This window comes from Camelus bactrianus, chromosome 27 (assembly GCF_048773025.1).
Source record: "Camelus bactrianus isolate YW-2024 breed Bactrian camel chromosome 27, ASM4877302v1, whole genome shotgun sequence".
In the NCBI taxonomy this organism is placed as follows: domain Eukaryota; kingdom Metazoa; phylum Chordata; class Mammalia; order Artiodactyla; family Camelidae; genus Camelus; species Camelus bactrianus.
The window spans coordinates 27,279,389-27,294,741 of record NC_133565.1 but is presented as its reverse complement, the minus strand read 5'-3'; the positions used below and the strand labels follow the sequence as shown (position 1 = coordinate 27,294,741).

The 15,353-nt window shown below is 47.3% G+C and overlaps 1 protein-coding gene and 1 long non-coding RNA gene across 4 annotated transcripts in view; one reads left to right on the top strand and one right to left on the bottom strand.

Moving 5' to 3' along the window:
* FSD2 (fibronectin type III and SPRY domain containing 2) overlaps positions 1–15,353 on the top strand; it is a 36,060-nt gene that overhangs the window by 17,934 nt on the left and 2,773 nt on the right. For all 3 annotated transcript variants that reach the window (XM_010955131.3, XM_045516759.2, XM_074354092.1), the window contains 8 exons: positions 577–599; positions 1,750–1,871; positions 3,875–4,030; positions 6,146–6,280; positions 7,009–7,159; positions 9,462–9,595; positions 11,701–11,833; positions 14,995–15,171. In XM_010955131.3, the coding sequence (XP_010953433.2) occupies positions 577–599; positions 1,750–1,871; positions 3,875–4,030; positions 6,146–6,280; positions 7,009–7,159; positions 9,462–9,595; positions 11,701–11,833; positions 14,995–15,171 (1,031 nt within the window). The remainder of the gene's footprint in view (positions 1–576; positions 600–1,749; positions 1,872–3,874; positions 4,031–6,145; positions 6,281–7,008; positions 7,160–9,461; positions 9,596–11,700; positions 11,834–14,994; positions 15,172–15,353) is intronic.
* LOC141575252 (uncharacterized) lies at positions 5,621–7,002 on the bottom strand. Its single transcript, XR_012502700.1, has 2 exons — positions 6,510–7,002; positions 5,621–6,376 (listed from the first exon to the last, which is right to left on the bottom strand). It is a non-coding gene; the product is annotated as an uncharacterized LOC141575252 (long non-coding RNA).

The window sequence follows — 15,353 nt, the reverse complement described above, 5'->3', positions numbered from 1 at the left end:
AGCCTTTGTATTGGCCACGCCCCATAGTGGTCCCTCAAAGTCCAACAGCACCTCCTTCCTGCCATGCTTGGGGTGAGGAAGCCATGACAAGCTGGACAGCTGGCTGGCAGGCACTGTTAGAGCCCTCAACATGCAGCCCTTTTGAACCAGTGGTTCCACAATACCAGTGTAGCTCAGAGACACAATCCAGAATATGGAGGCAGTGAATTGTGTGAAGATGTCTTCAATGTTATTTATGATGATAAGAAATTGGAAACAACCAAAATGTCCAACAATAGAGTAAATGATGGAGTTTCCATTCAATGAACTGTTACATAGTCTTTCAAACTGAGGGTCCAAAAGACCATCTGTAACATGGAAAGTGCTTACATAATGTTACTGAGGAAAAGCAGTAGCATGGAAAACACTGCACAGACGTCATAAGAGTGGCTTTTGTTAGGCTGTGGGGTATGGCTGATTTTTTCCTTTTTCCTAATTTCCAAGTTTTTAAATATGTCTATAGTAATATATAGTTTGAAATACAAATTTATTTCCAAAATCAGTATAATATTTTCTCCCTTTCTCCTCCTTTTTTAGGATGCTGTGGCTATGGCTGACAGGTAATAGTTTTGTTCTGACATGTGTTTGCTCTTACTGTTCCTTTTACCTCTAGATATACAAATAGACTCAGTTCCACTTGGTTATATGCTCCCGGTAAGTACTTACTAAGAGTAAGTAGGGCTGGCTTTGGAATGACAGTGTGGGGTCACAAGGACCCCCTAGTAACAAATCTCAGAATCTCAGAGCTGAAAGGGAGCGTATGACAAGGCCCAGCCAGCAAGCCCAGGGTCAGATGTCCTCCCAGAGCCCCTCCTTTCACTAGGAGGAACCGAGATCCCGAGAGCATCCCAAGCATCCCCCAGCTGGGCCAGGACCCAGACTGTGTGCTGCAGAAAGCATGCACATTATAGAGTCAGACAGGAGTTCAAATCTTGCTACCCCCATGACCTTGGGCAAGACCAACCAGTCTAGGACCCATCTTCCTTATCTACAAACAGGAATAATTTTGTGGCAATAAAATAAGACAATGTTTGCAAAGCAACACAAACACTGAAGCTTAATAATGTAAGGGTTGAGAGCATGCGTTTTGGCAATGGCAGACCCGGTTTCAAATTCCGCCTCTGCCACTTATAAACCCTGTGACTGCCAGGAGCAGGTGCAGAAGCCCCAGAGTCCCTGGCACAGTCATTGACTTGAGGGCACTTGGCCATATGGAGAAGGAAGCCCCAGAGAGGCTGGATGTCTTTGGTGCCTGGGGTGCCATGGGGTGGGGGCTTCCAGGTCAGCATCTGAGGATTCCAGGGGTGTGAATCTGGAGCTTGCTGGTGCACACCTCCCCCCGCCCCCCACCCTCTTACACAGCCCCACCCCTTCTCCTCTCCTTGAAGTTGGAAAGCAACCCTGCCCATCTGCATTGGTGACCTCGTAGGTCAGTCACTGAAGCAGAAGTCAGAAGGCAGCCCACGGCGTGTTAAAATAAGGAAATGAAATTTCAGCCAACATGGTGAAAAAGAATATGAAAATGAATATATGTATACTCATGTATTACTGAAGAATTGTGCTGTACACCAGAAATTGACACAACATTGTAAACTGACTATAACTCAATTTAAAAAAAAAGTTCAGCCAAGAGGCCCTCTTTACTAATCACCAGCGACCCCTGAGGAGAATACCCCTCCATTCTTGTTAGCGTGCTTTTTACACCGACAGACTCGGAAAATTCCTCAAAACCGAAACGGACGTGGAAATCTCGGCACAGCCTGACTTTGAAGACCAGACCCTGGACTTCTCTGATGTGGAGCAGCTGATGGGCTCCATTAACACCATCCCAGGTGCGTATCTCTCCACCGCACAACCTTCAAACATGTTTTGCTTTCCCTGAGCTTTGAGTTAGAGACTTCGATGGCTAAAAAAAATCATAAACATTTAGAAATAAGATTTTTTTCCCCTTTAACTTCATGAGCTTCATAATTTTATCTTTATGGCTCATAAGGGCTGGAACGGAGGCTGACTTTTCCAGGGTAAATGCCCACCCTTTCTCTGCAGGGTGCTATCATCTGGCCTCAGGAAGCCTTGAAATATTTTGTTGGTAACCCGCCCACCTGCTCTGTGCCTAATTTACTCCAAGAAAATATCCTGAATTTTATTTCCTTGAGTGTTGCATTTATGTTCCATAGTGGTTAAGAGATGGGCTTTGGAATCCTATGGAGCTGATGAGAATCCCAGCCCTGCCACTTCTAGCTGTGTGACCCCAGAGTGCTTACCTAACCTCTCTGAGCCTTGGTTTCCTTATCTGTAAAATGGACATAATAATGACTCATGGTGACATGATGAGAAATAAATGAGATTATGTATGTACAGTATGTCACATGGTGCCATATAGCTCTTAGAAATCTTATTGTGATTACTAATTTCTAAGAATAATGCTAGAACTCAGCTTTTTTGGACTGCTCACCTTCCCTTTCTCACCAACACCCAACAACATTATAAACAATGTTGTATGTATCATTTTAGGTTTTTCCTTTACACGGATTTTTTAAAATAAAAATGGAATCATTCTTTTTTGTAATCTGCTTTTTCTAGCAAAACAATTGTGATAAATATTTTCTCATGCTGATAAATTCTTCTACATAATTTTCATGGCTGTATACCTTAATTTGTTTACTTACTCCTCAACTATTGGATGTCTAGTTGTTTCTAGGTTTTTCACTGTTACAAACCATACCTCAGTGAACATCCTTAATCATAAATCTTGGAGGCCATTCTTAGACTCACTGGATCAAGGGGAGATTTCACTGAGCTGTGATTCCTTGGGATGGTGCTGCCTGCATAATCAGGCCCAGTCGTTTGGAAAGGAAAAGTAGTATCAGCCAAGTCGGTGCTTGAGAAACATAGAGATTTTTCCTCACCCTCCTGTGTTCAGGTCCCATGCAGCCCATCGCTCTCCTGCTTGCATCCGGAGTTACCCCTCCTCTTACTGCATCCCCAGGTGGGGCTATTCTTTGCAGGGTGTAGTAGGGTATCTTCTGTGCATCCTGAAATCCATCACTAGGGATGCAGATTCTTTCTCTTCTTCTCACCTTTGTCATGTTAGGGTCTTCCAGAAAGGAGAGGCTGAGTACATTCCTTTAAGCCTTACCTGGACCGAACGATTTTAGCATTTGAAACGAAGCCTGGGGTGGAGGGAGGTGCTGCCATGGGAGAAGAATTATGGGCTGTGGGAGAAGAATTACGGAAGAGAAACAAGGAATGTTTCTCAGTTGTGTGTGAGTCTGTATGGGGATGGGGGAGGCAGAGGTATTCACTTACAGAGAAGAAAAGAATTAACTCAGTAGATGAACTCTAAAGAAGCTGGATCTGAAAAGCACAATTTGGCCAAACCCAATCTTCTCTCATTGTAGTAAAGGAGATGGTTGTTGGACGGATCCCCCAGAGAAAGCAGAGCCCTGTTGAAGGCTTCTTTCACTCCTTCATTCACTCCAGAGCTGCAAGCAGCAGTGCTGTGGTCCTGGCTGTGCGTGGAAGGGTCAGAGGACCCATACCTCGGGCAGGACTCATGAACCATATCCCGGCCACGGTAGCTGTCACTGACCCCGCCCCCCCAAGCTCATGTGGATAGGCCAAAGCCGGAATGGACATACCGGTTGTTGCTTGAGGCTCGTGGTTGGGAGGTTCGGCCTTCCCATCCCTGCCCACTCCGGGTATTTCCCTTCCATTCCTAAAGCCCATGGATGCACTGGGGGGTCGGTAGTCCTGTAAAAGGGGCCATTTCCTTTCAACTTGCCTACTTAAACCTCCTCATTTGCTTTTGCTTTTCTCCATTTTCCTTTTCTAGCTCCTTCTGCTCCAGTGATAAACCCACAGGCCCCCAACTCAGCCACGGGTTCCTCGGTCCGAGTGTGCTGGAGCATATACTCCGATGACACCGTGGAGAGCTATCAGCTGTCCTACCGGCCAGTGCGGGACAGCTCACCTGGGAGGGACCGAGCAGGTGAGGCTCCGCCAGGAACAGAGTCATGCTCCAGAACGGCTAAGGCCCCTTAGAGACCAGGGCCCTGCCTTCTTGGCAGTTGGGAAGGTAGAGACGGGATGAATCTGCACACCTAGCTCCTTGGAGCTGTCATAATCCAGGAACTACAGAGGCTGGGATGCAGGCAGAAAGGGCTGGAGAGGCACATTGGGGTCTGACTGGGGAGGACCATGAAGCCAGGCTAACGTTTGTGGAGTGTATCTACAGCCATTGAGTCAGAGTTGTCCTTGAGATGAGTCTCTAGCCACACTGTGTGCAGGAAGGGTGAGGATGCCCCTCCTAGAAAAGGCCCAGCTGGACTGGCTGGATTCTAGCAGGTTCTGGCATGTGAGGGCAGGTTGGCTGTTCTCAGAGCAACCCTGTGTTGGGAGAAACTGGAGGGTTAGTCTGCAGACCCCCATGGGGGATGAGGGATCTGCAGCCTGGAAGGGCTGCTTATGATCTGATCCACATTCCCAGATGGAGCCAGTGGCTGGGAATGGTCCCCAGCCTCCGCTGTGGGCAGCTCTTGGCCCATCCCCTTCCCAGAGGAATGGAGCCAGTTGGTGTGGGGTTAGGGCTAGAGTAGCTGCCTCTCCGCATCCCCCCCTCCCATAATGGATAAACCATTCTCCTTTTGAGAAGGGAGGGTCTGACCGCAGAGACGTCCCAGCTGAGCATCTGAAGGAATCAGGGATCAGGACCAGTCTGGCCCAGACTGTCTTGTGTACATGGGGTCAGAGTGAGGTTGCTGGAAAGGGACTTAGAGATCTCCATTTTATGGATGAGGAAACTGGGAGCTAGAGAGAAATGAGCTGTTGGTGGGGACACCATGAGTTACAGCAGAACCAGGACAAGAATCAAGTCTGCAGGCTTCCTGCCCAGAGCTCTTCTCATTGTGCCAGGTCATGCGGGTGGAGGGCTCTGAGTGCCCAAGGTAAGGGAGCTTTTACTGCCCAGGGACTATGAAGGAAGGAAAATTCTTGTGAGAAGTAAGAGTAGGTTTAAGCAATGATGAGGGAGGGCAAGGGTGGTCAGAATAAGAACTAAAGAGGCATAGAAGGAAAAGGGGGAGATTTGAAAGGAGGTTGGGGACCAAAAATTCAGATCTGATTAATCAGTTTTTGCCACAGATCAACCCTGTTGGCACTCTCTGCAGAAAAGGCTGTTGTATTGGGGCTGTGTCCTGGTGACCGATAAAGATCTTTTCAATGGACCATTTTGTTATAAAAGAACTGATATCAGAGAGTAGATGAATGACTTGTCACTGCCTTTGAAGAGTCTGGGGATGTTTGGAGGTGTATTAGTTAGCTTTTGCTGTGTAACAACACCCCGGACATGCACGTGTACAGAACTTACTGGCAAAAAATGACAAATATTTATATTCATTTGTTTGTTGGGAGGGGCAAGATAACGGTAGGGAATTAAGAAGCACAAACTACTCTGTATAAAATAAATAAGCTGCAAGGCTACATTGTACAAGGGAATATAGCCAGTATTTTATAATAATAACTTTAAATGGAGTGCTGTTTTGTACACCTGAAATTACATAATCTTGTAAATCAACTATACTTCAGTTTTTTAAATGCCGTTTATTATTTCTTATAATTCTGTGCATTGGCTGGACAGTTCTTCTGGTCTGTGCCAGCTTGGGTAGGGCTCAGTGGGCTAGGATGGCCTTGCTTATATGTCTGGGGCCTCAGCTGCAATGGCTGGGGCCTCTGTCCATGTGACCTCATCCTCCAGAAGGCTGGCTCAGGTGTGTTCACATGGAGATAGAAGCACTCCTGGCAGGAAGACGACAAGCCTCTATGCACCAGCACTTCCCAAATTTCTGCTTGCACCATGTTTGCTATGGTCTCATTGGCCAAAGCAAGTCATATGGTTAAGCTCAGCTTCAAGGGATAATGAGAAAGACCAAACCTCTTAATGGAAGGATCAGCAAAGTCACACTGTGGAGGCGCCTGGATACAGGGATGGGAAGAGTTGGTGGCCAGTTCTGTAATCTATTACATGGAAAGTAGATTACAGTGCAATGAACTTGGAGCAAGTTGGCCTATTTTAGGGTTGAATTGTTGTCTTTTTTTCTCCCCCCAGAGTTTACAATGACCGTCAAAGAAACCTATTGCTCAGTGACAAATCTTGTGCCAAATACCCAGTATGAATTTTGGGTCACAGCTCAGAACAGGGCTGGCCTCAGCCCCGCCAGTGAGTGTGCAGTATACATGACAGGTAACGGAGCCACTCGGTTCTGCAGCAGGACCTTCACTGAAGGGGACGTAGGAGTCATGGCTTTTCTTGGTGTGACAGGCAGGCTCTTGATTTTACCTGGAAGGGCAAGAATAACTCTGTATTTTTTTTCTTACATTTAATACACCAAGTCTATATGCCTGATATGGCAGGGACATTCTCTCATAGCTGGTCTCAAAATACTAAAAACTACTCCTCCCAGACACAGTACCGTTTGAACCTTGCAGCCATCCGCCCTCCACTCCAGGAACATCTGAAGACCTGGCGTTTTAGTCCGTTCGGGCCGCTGTAACAGAACACTACAGATTGGGTGGCTTTTAAGCAACAGAAATTTATTTCTCATGGTTCTGAAGGCTGGGAAGTCCAAGATGAAGGTGCCCACAGATTCAGTGTCTGGGGGGAACCCTTCTTGGTCCATAGTCAACTGTCTTTTGCTGTGTCATCACAGGGCAGAAAGGGGTAAGGGAGCTCTTAGGGTTTTGTTGTATAATAACCCCCTTCGACTGTCATGACTGAATCACTTCCCAAAGACTCCAGATACCGTCACACTGGGGAATGGGTATTTACTCAGTCTATAGCACCTGGTTTGCTTTTTATTGTACTGAATCTCTTGTGGGAAGAGGGTGCCTGTGATGTCTGCCCCTGCTCAGGACCGCAGGGCTGGATACAGACACAGCGGTTACTCATGTCTCCCTTTCCCCTGCATTTAGCGCCTTCTCCCCCCATTATAAAAAGCAAAGAGATAAGGAGCTGCGAAGAGGCTGCACTGATCTGCTGGGAGTCTGGGAACCTGAATCCTGTGGACTCGTACACAGTGGAGCTGACCCCAGCAGAAATGCCGGAAGCCTCAGGCGTAACTGAGTAAGTCAGGGGGGCATTTGCTGGGCATGAGAGGCCTCAATACCTGACTCAGTGACACAGCTTAGGAAAGATGTGGAGTCTGGAGAGAAGGTCAGAATTCGTGACATCACAGGAGCCTTAATTTTAGGTTTTCCCATGGACAATAGCCGGAACGCTATGATTGAAAGTGAATGATGGACGAGTGGAGGATAAGCAAATACATGGTAGAGCTCAGATTTGCTTTCTTAGCCCAACCAAGGTTTATCATCACTCATTCAACAAGTATTGAGCACGGTAGGTGGTGCCTGCACGTTGGTGAACTAGACACAAATTTTCTGCCCTTATAGAGCTGACAGTCGAGTGGGGAAATAAACAAAAGCCAAGAAAACAAATGCATAAAATACAGTGCTATGAAGGGAAAAGAAACATAATGAAATAGCGCACATGGTGGAGATGGGGGCTGATCTTGGATAGAGTGGACATTTGAACTGAGACCTGAATTGGGGGAAGGGCTGAGGACTGAGAATCTGGATGCAGGGACACTCCCGGCAGAGGCAGCCATGTGGCCCCTAGGCAGGAGTGAGCTATTTGAACTGGGGAAACCAAGAAACCCACCTGGCTGGCATTTAAGGGGAAGAGAGACCTGCATGAGGGAGAAACGAAAGATTAGGGTTCAATGTAAAAAGAACATTGTGTCCACAGTGGAAGGCTGTCTGGAGGCTCACACTCCTCCCAGGTTGGCAGAGATCTGGAGGGGTTCACAGCTAGAAGAGGGCTGGACTCACCGACCACAAAGGCCTGCAGGTCCTATGAGCATACAGCCGTGTACAGCGGAGGAAACATGGATGTACTTCTGGTTTACAAGTGGGCAGTCCAGAAGCTTGTGGAAGGGGAATGAGCTAGGCAGCCCAGCACCAGCCGCTGAGCCCAGGGTCTGCCCTGCTGTGCACCCACTGAGCTCTGGTGAAATGGAGGAGGAGAGTTTGGTGTCATCTGTTAGAAAGGCAGATTCTTCTGTGCTAAATGCCAGGCTTGGGAGCGGTCATCTATCCCACTCACCCATCCATTTCAGGTAGAATCCATGCGTCTACAACCACATCAGGGCTGACCTTGGTTATTTACTTCTGGACATACTCAGAAGCAGGGCAAACGGTCCAATGGTCTGGCCACCTGAATGGTTAGGATTTCCTTTGCAATTTGTGCTGATAGGAGCACCTGATACCTGGGACCAGCCCATAATGATGGGGGTCATAAGAAGGCTGGTCAGTGACCTAGGTGATCTGGGCTGGTGCTTACTCTCCTGGTACAAATCTACTCATGGTGTCCCAGTGCTCTGAGGAAAAGGCAAATTTCCTTCACAGGCTCTGGCCCCTTTCTGCTTCTCCAGCTTATCCGCACCAGCTCTCCCTCCCTCTCTGGCTCTGATCACATTGGTCATATTTTAGTTCCTCCTGCTTTCCATGCTTCTTCAGGCCACATGGCCTTTGCACATGCTTCCGCTATGTAGGAGAATCTACTATTCCCTTTTTATCCAATTATCTCCTTGTCATTCTTCAGAGCTCAGCTCAAAAGTCACCTCTCCCTCTGATATACCTTCTATAGGATATTGTCAATTTGTCATGGTTACCATCTTACATTTCTGCCAGTGATGGCTTGAGAAATGCCAAGTCAGAGTGACCTGGACACCCTGGCCTCATCAGGGGTGGGTGTTGTATCTGTAAATGGGTATCACCCTGAAGGCTTCTCTTTCCCACTGGACTGAAATGGGGCTGGCAGCTGCAGGAGTACAGACAGCAGGAGTCAAGGGCTTATAATGCTGCATTGTACAATTTAAATAAGTTAGATCATTCTCAGTAGGAAAGTTCCTCAAAAGGGTTAGCAGCCATGGGCTTCTGTCAGCCTCTCAACTCTAGTCAGACCGTTTGTTCGTAAACTCGGGCTGAGAGCCTGCTATGGGTAAGTGGTACTTGGCCCTCCTGCCCTCAGAGAGGTTATGGTCCTACCAGACAGACTGAGACACACTGGATTCAACTGCACGTACACCCCACCGTTGCAGCATTAGAAGTAGACTGAGCATGGTGCTAAGTGCCTGGGACACAGGGTGGGGAGCTTGGAGGGGAGATGGCCACAGACAGAAGGATTCAAGGTAATAAGAAAAGCAGGCCCAAGTGGGAAGGAACACTGAGGGGGTCGACACTCCTGTCTGTGCTGCAGAGGACAGGGGTGTACAGGTGAGGGAAAAAGTCCCAGCTTTGAAAGGAAAGCCTGGCGCTTGGTCTTAGCCACCCTGGCCCCACGGTGACTGGGGTGTGCTTCCTTGCAGGTCTGTGGTGGGCATCCCGACCTGTGAGTGCCTGGTGCAGCTGCAGCCCTGGCAGAGCTACGTGATCTCCGTGCGAGCCCTCAACGTTGGGGGCCCCAGTGCCAGGAGCGAGCCCGCGACGGTCCACACCACAGGTCTGTGCCCCAGCCAGTACTGTCTGGGACTCAAAGGGGCCACCTTGTGGCAAGCTCAGTGCTGCTATGACTTCATTGGGAAACCGATAAATGTTCATTAATATGAACACATGCAAATCAGGCCAGGAAGGGACTCAGGGGTGATCACAGCCTGGTAGTCCCATTTTGCAGACAGAGAGGCTGAAGGCCCAAGTCATATAGCAGGTGGTGGCTGAGCAAGTGTTAGAACTCAAGGTTTTTCTCCACGCCCATCAGGTGGACTAGAGGCTTGTCACACTGGACCTGGGTGGCCCAGACACCGCATGTTTCACACAGACCGAACACCAACCCTGGGGTGGAGTCTTAATGAAATTCGCAGGAGCCATTGGCCGTGGCTTATCTCCCTGCTATCAGCCCAGACATCTTCCTGCCCACAGGCCCAGCCTAGACCTGGCTGCCCAGCCTCCTTGTGGGCCCTGTCTGGCCCTGGTGGTGCCCGTACCTCCACGTCCAGCCCCTTCCCCTTCTCACTTGCCATCATCACGTCATAGAATTGTCACATCTCACTTCCAAATCTTGAGTCAGCACAGATGTCACTAGAAGCATTCCAGACACCTGCTGTGCCGTGACTCTGGCTTCTGAGCTTTCCTAAGATGCACTGAAGCCAAGCAGCTCTTCCCACACCTCACAGAGCACACCTCAGTCCAGCTCAGGCTGGCTGGCTGGGTGACGTGCAGGCAGGAAGCAGAAGCAGGGAGCCTGGGCCCAGGGGACAACATTCCCTTGCCTGGGATCTTTCGCTGAGGGACAGAGTGTGATTTTGCCCTCATTTCCTCATGCCAGGAGGAGGAGTGTGGTTAGTCCCCACTTATGTTCCTTCTACACAGATGGGAAAAACACGTTAAGTGGCTGCCTGAGAGGTGGGAGGTGCTGGAATTAGGCCTCAGGTTTTTCTTTTATGTTGTGCTGGGACCTTCCTCTGGTTGACTGGCATTTCTGATTTCCTGTGCCGACTTGGTGTTTTGAAATATCAAATTCTGGCTGTTTCAAGAAAAGAGCAGAGCAAAAAGGACAGCGAGCTCTTGGCTATTGTCATGTCTGAATTAGTCTGTTCAAATAATTTGTTGAGTATATTTATGAAAAACTGAAATGAAAATCAATCAGCAAAAGACTTTATATATACATTCAAATGTATATGTATATATATACACACACACACACACACACACATTCAGAAACAATCCTTATCTGGGACTCGGGAGCAGGCAGTAAGGGCCACACCTGTCAGCAGCAAGGTGGGAACCGGCCTCCCCCTCACCCATCTGCTCAGACAGCCGAAATTTCCAGTGGCATCGAATTGTGAAAATAAATGTGAACAGCTTGATGGTGAGGCTTGAACCAGAGTTTGAAGCACTGAAAGTGATGGAATTGGAACTTAAGAAGTGCTTTGGTTAAGAGACGATAATGGGGAATGAGTAACTATGTTCCTAAACAAAGGATTTTAACAAACCAATTTCTTATGAAATCTATCCTGTACCATTTTTCGATGTGCTTTGTGTTTCAACCATGATTTGGAGGTGGTTACAATCACCTTCCTTCTCCCCCAGCTGCCCTAATTGAAAGTTGAATGTTGAATTTTGCTAACCTTCATCATATTGATCATTAAGAATTCCCTCAGTTCCTATTTCCCCTGGCTAGTGGGTTAGAAATCCCTGTCCACGTGCAGGTACTTAGCCTCCCAGTTAAAAGCACCGCCTCTGGAATCAGAGGGGCTTGGGTTCAGTTTTGAGTTCAAGCATCTGCCAGCTGATTTCCTAATCACCCTGTGCCTCAGTTTTCACCTCTACAAAATGGAAATACTAACACCTGGGTACTTGTCAGAATCAAACGAGATAAGACCCTTAAGCTGCGTAGCTCAGCACTAGACACATAATAACCCCCAACACGTGTTAACTGCCATCATTATTAACGTGGAGGTTGTTGCCACGCCAGGTCCAGGCTCACGTGTATCTCACAGGAAGCTAAGCCGGCCACGTGTGGTGCACCCTCGGCCCGCGTGGAGCGCAGTGTTGAGAGAGCTGTGGAGTGATTGGTTGGGGGTCTCCATGTGTTTCCTCCCCTCACAGGCAGCTACTTTCCCCTGAACGAGCACACCTGCCATCCCTGGCTGACCGTTTCTGAAGATGGGCTTACAGTTGTACGAAGCGCCAGGAAAGCCCCCACCAAGGAGCCGCTCCCCAGCGACACCCGGTTTAGCAGGTACTTTATCAGCCCCTCATCTGAACAGTCTGTGAACCAACCTAATATGTGCTGGTATTCGGGTGAAGTTGGATTAAGACAGATGCAGCCTTGAAGGGGAAGATAAATTCCAGAAATGAATGAGAGGAAGGGGGCTGGAGGGGAAGGGGGAGGAGCTGGCTGGTGCTGGCAGAAGACATGTGTTGTGGCCTCTGAGGTGGAGTCCCAGGCCGCCAGAGCTGCAGTCATCAGATCATGAAGCCGTGGGGTGGGGGTCCAGCCAAGCTGAGTTAGACTCCCGTTTTAACTTTTCTAAAATATATATATATATATTTCTATTGAAGTATAGTCAGTTCACAATGTTGTGTCAGTTTCTGGTGTACAGCATACTGTTTCAGTCACACATGTACATACATATATTCTTTTTCACCATAAGTTACTACAAGATATTGAATACAGTTCCCTGTACTACACAGTATAAACTTGTTTATTTATTTTATATATATTAGTTAGTATATGAAAATCTCGAACTCCCAGTTTATCCCTTCCCACTCTTTTCCCCCCTGGTAACCATAAGTTTGTTTTCTGTCTGTGAATCTATTTCTGTTTTGTAAATAAGTTCATTTGTCTTTAGATTCCACATATGAGTGATATCATAAATGGTATTTTTCCTCTCTCTTTCTGGCTTACTTCACTTAGAATGACAATCTCCAGGTTCATCCATGTTGCTGCAAATGGCATTGTTATTTTTTATGGCTGAGTAGTAGTCCATTAAATATATATATTTATTTATATATTTATAAATATATAAATAACTTCTTTATCCAGTCATCTGTCAATGGACATTTAGGTTGTTTCCATGTCTTGGCTATTGTAAATAGTGCTGCTATGAACATTGGGGTGCATGTATCTTTTTGAATTAAGTTTCCCTCTGGATATACGTCCAGGAGTGGGATTGCTGGATCATATAGTACATCGATTTTTAGTCTTTTGAGGAATCTCCATACTGTTTTCCATAATGGCTGCACCAAACTACATTCCCACCAACAGTGTACGAGGGTTCCCTTTTCTCCACAGCCTCTCCAGCATTTATCGTTTGTAGACTTTTGAATGATGGCCATTATGACTGGTGAGGTGATACCTCATTGTAGTTTTGATATGCATTTCTCTGATAACTAGTGATACTGAGCATTTTTCCATGTGCCTGTTGGCCATTCGTATGTCTTCATTGGAGAATTGCTTATTTAGGCCTTCTGCCCATTACAGTCCCATTTTAATATCCTGTCACCAGTATATCTGTTGCCTTGTGAAACACTGTGCCGTGTGCTGGGGATAAAGAGACAAAGATATGGTCCCTGACCACTCGAGACTCAGACTGGCAAGTGGGGGAGACACATAAGTAAAAACACACATCTAGAAGATAAGGTGTAAGTGTGGACAAGGGATTGTAAGAGCCCCAAGGAGGGTTTCTTGGAGAGACAAAGTCTTGAAGGATAAAGAGGAGTTATTCAGGACAACAAGGCAAAAAGTGCCTTGTGTATGTACAAACAATGGAAGCCAGAAAGATCAGATGCTGTGAGAACTAGGAGCAATTTGGCATGTCTGCAGTGTGGGGTCCATAATGGGAAGAAGTGGAAGATGAGGCAAGAACGATGGATAAGGTCCAGTGCAAAAAAGAAGTGTGGACTTTATCCTGTAGGATGGTGGGAATTACTGGAGGATTAGAGTAGGAGAATGACATGACCAGAGTACATTGCAAAAAGAAGTGTAGCTGCGGAGGGATGGGGAGAGGCTAGGAGGCTGTTAAGCCTCGACTAACTCAGCAGTAGGTGGATGAGGAGCCGAGGGATTCAACCATACCTAGAACACACCACCAGTGAGGCTAGCAGCCACTGGTTAAGGGGGAAACAGGAGATGGATGAGTTGGGGACTGTGGAGTCACTGTGGGTTTACAGTGCTTATTAAGTGCTGGATGCTTTACGTGGATTAACTCACTGAATCATCACAACATCCTGTGAGCTCCCAGTTAACACACAGGAAAACTGAAGCACAGGTAGGTTGAGTAATTTGCCCAAGGGCACGCTGTCATTAAGGGTTGGAGTTGGAATTAAACTAGAAGCTGAGCTTATAACTGCATTATCCCTGTCTTAGTTTTCTGCCTTGGGTTACTGGGTAGACAGTGAGTCTAATAACGGAAAGTAAGAGTAGCGTATACACCTCCCCACCACACCCAAAACACAAGCATGGCAGGTAGGAGAGGTGGGAACGTGTTCATTTTAGTTTGGGACATTCTGAATTAGAAACAACAGGTGGATGGAAATGTGGGTCTGGAATAGAGTTTGGAACAGAGCTAGCCTCACTTTACAGGTAAGGAGTTAACGTGCAGTCTCCGTCCCAGAGCTTTGCTTGGGCATTCACAACTTGGGGTTTTGAGAATGGAGATAATGTGTTAACGACAGCTGGACAGATCCGCTTAGGGATTTGGGGAGCCGCATGAAGTCTGGCTAACATCGGAGGCTCCTGTGGGCGGTAGACTGTTCACTTGAGATATGATGTGATCTGATTTCCGACAAAAACCTTCCTCTGCAGAGTTCTTTATTGTTGTGGAACAAAACGTAACTTTGACCTTCGTCAGTGTAATTATTCCCAGTGACTGATAATTTGTGAGGAATTTGCTATTTTGCTCTTCATGGGTCAGCCACCGAAATCTGAATTCTTCTCTTCCACCTGTGGTCACCTCTAACAGAGGCATCACCTCGGGGACCCTCCGTGCTGTTCTGTAGCATAAGCAAGTGCTGGCCGGTTCGGGAACCTCAAGCGTATGGTTCCCTTGACTGTGCTGCATTCTGTCGGGTTTCGATCCCTTTCTTTTTATTAAACAAGTGAACCAGGTCTTTTTGCTACTATAAAAGCCCAATCACTGGGAAAAAAAAAAAAGAGCCTTTTCTATTGGCTTGTCTCCTCCTCACCTATTACCAGCAGTGAATAATCCTCTTCTCATCTTCAGCATCAGTCAGGTGAGCTTTGGGAGCTAAGGCTGTGTTGCTTTACAAATGAGGTGCTCCAACACCTGCCTCCACTCTTCCAGACCAACCCAACTGACCCCAGCAGTTGACGTGACTCACCTGCACAGTGAGCTTGGGTAACCCCAAATCACACGTGCCTCCACTTTCTGAAACCAGGTGTGTTGCTGTCATGGGAAACCTGATTCCAGTCCGAGGGCGCCATTACTGGGAGGCGGAGGTGGACGAGTGTTTGGACTACACGGTGGGTGTGGCCTTTGATGATGTTCCTAAACAGGAGGACCTGGGAGCAAACCGCCTCTCCTGGTGCATGAGGCACACATTTGCATCAGCAAGGTAAGGTGAAATCTGGACGCCCAGGATTTAAGATTAAAATGTGCTTTGGAAAGAATAGAGCCAGAGGCTTTCACTAGTAATAACTAAGGCCCACATTATGTTTCGTAAAACATGTTAAGGTATTTCAGGACTTCTTTTTAGCCCCTTTCCATAAAGTCCAGATGGAAAGAGAAAGAGCAGCT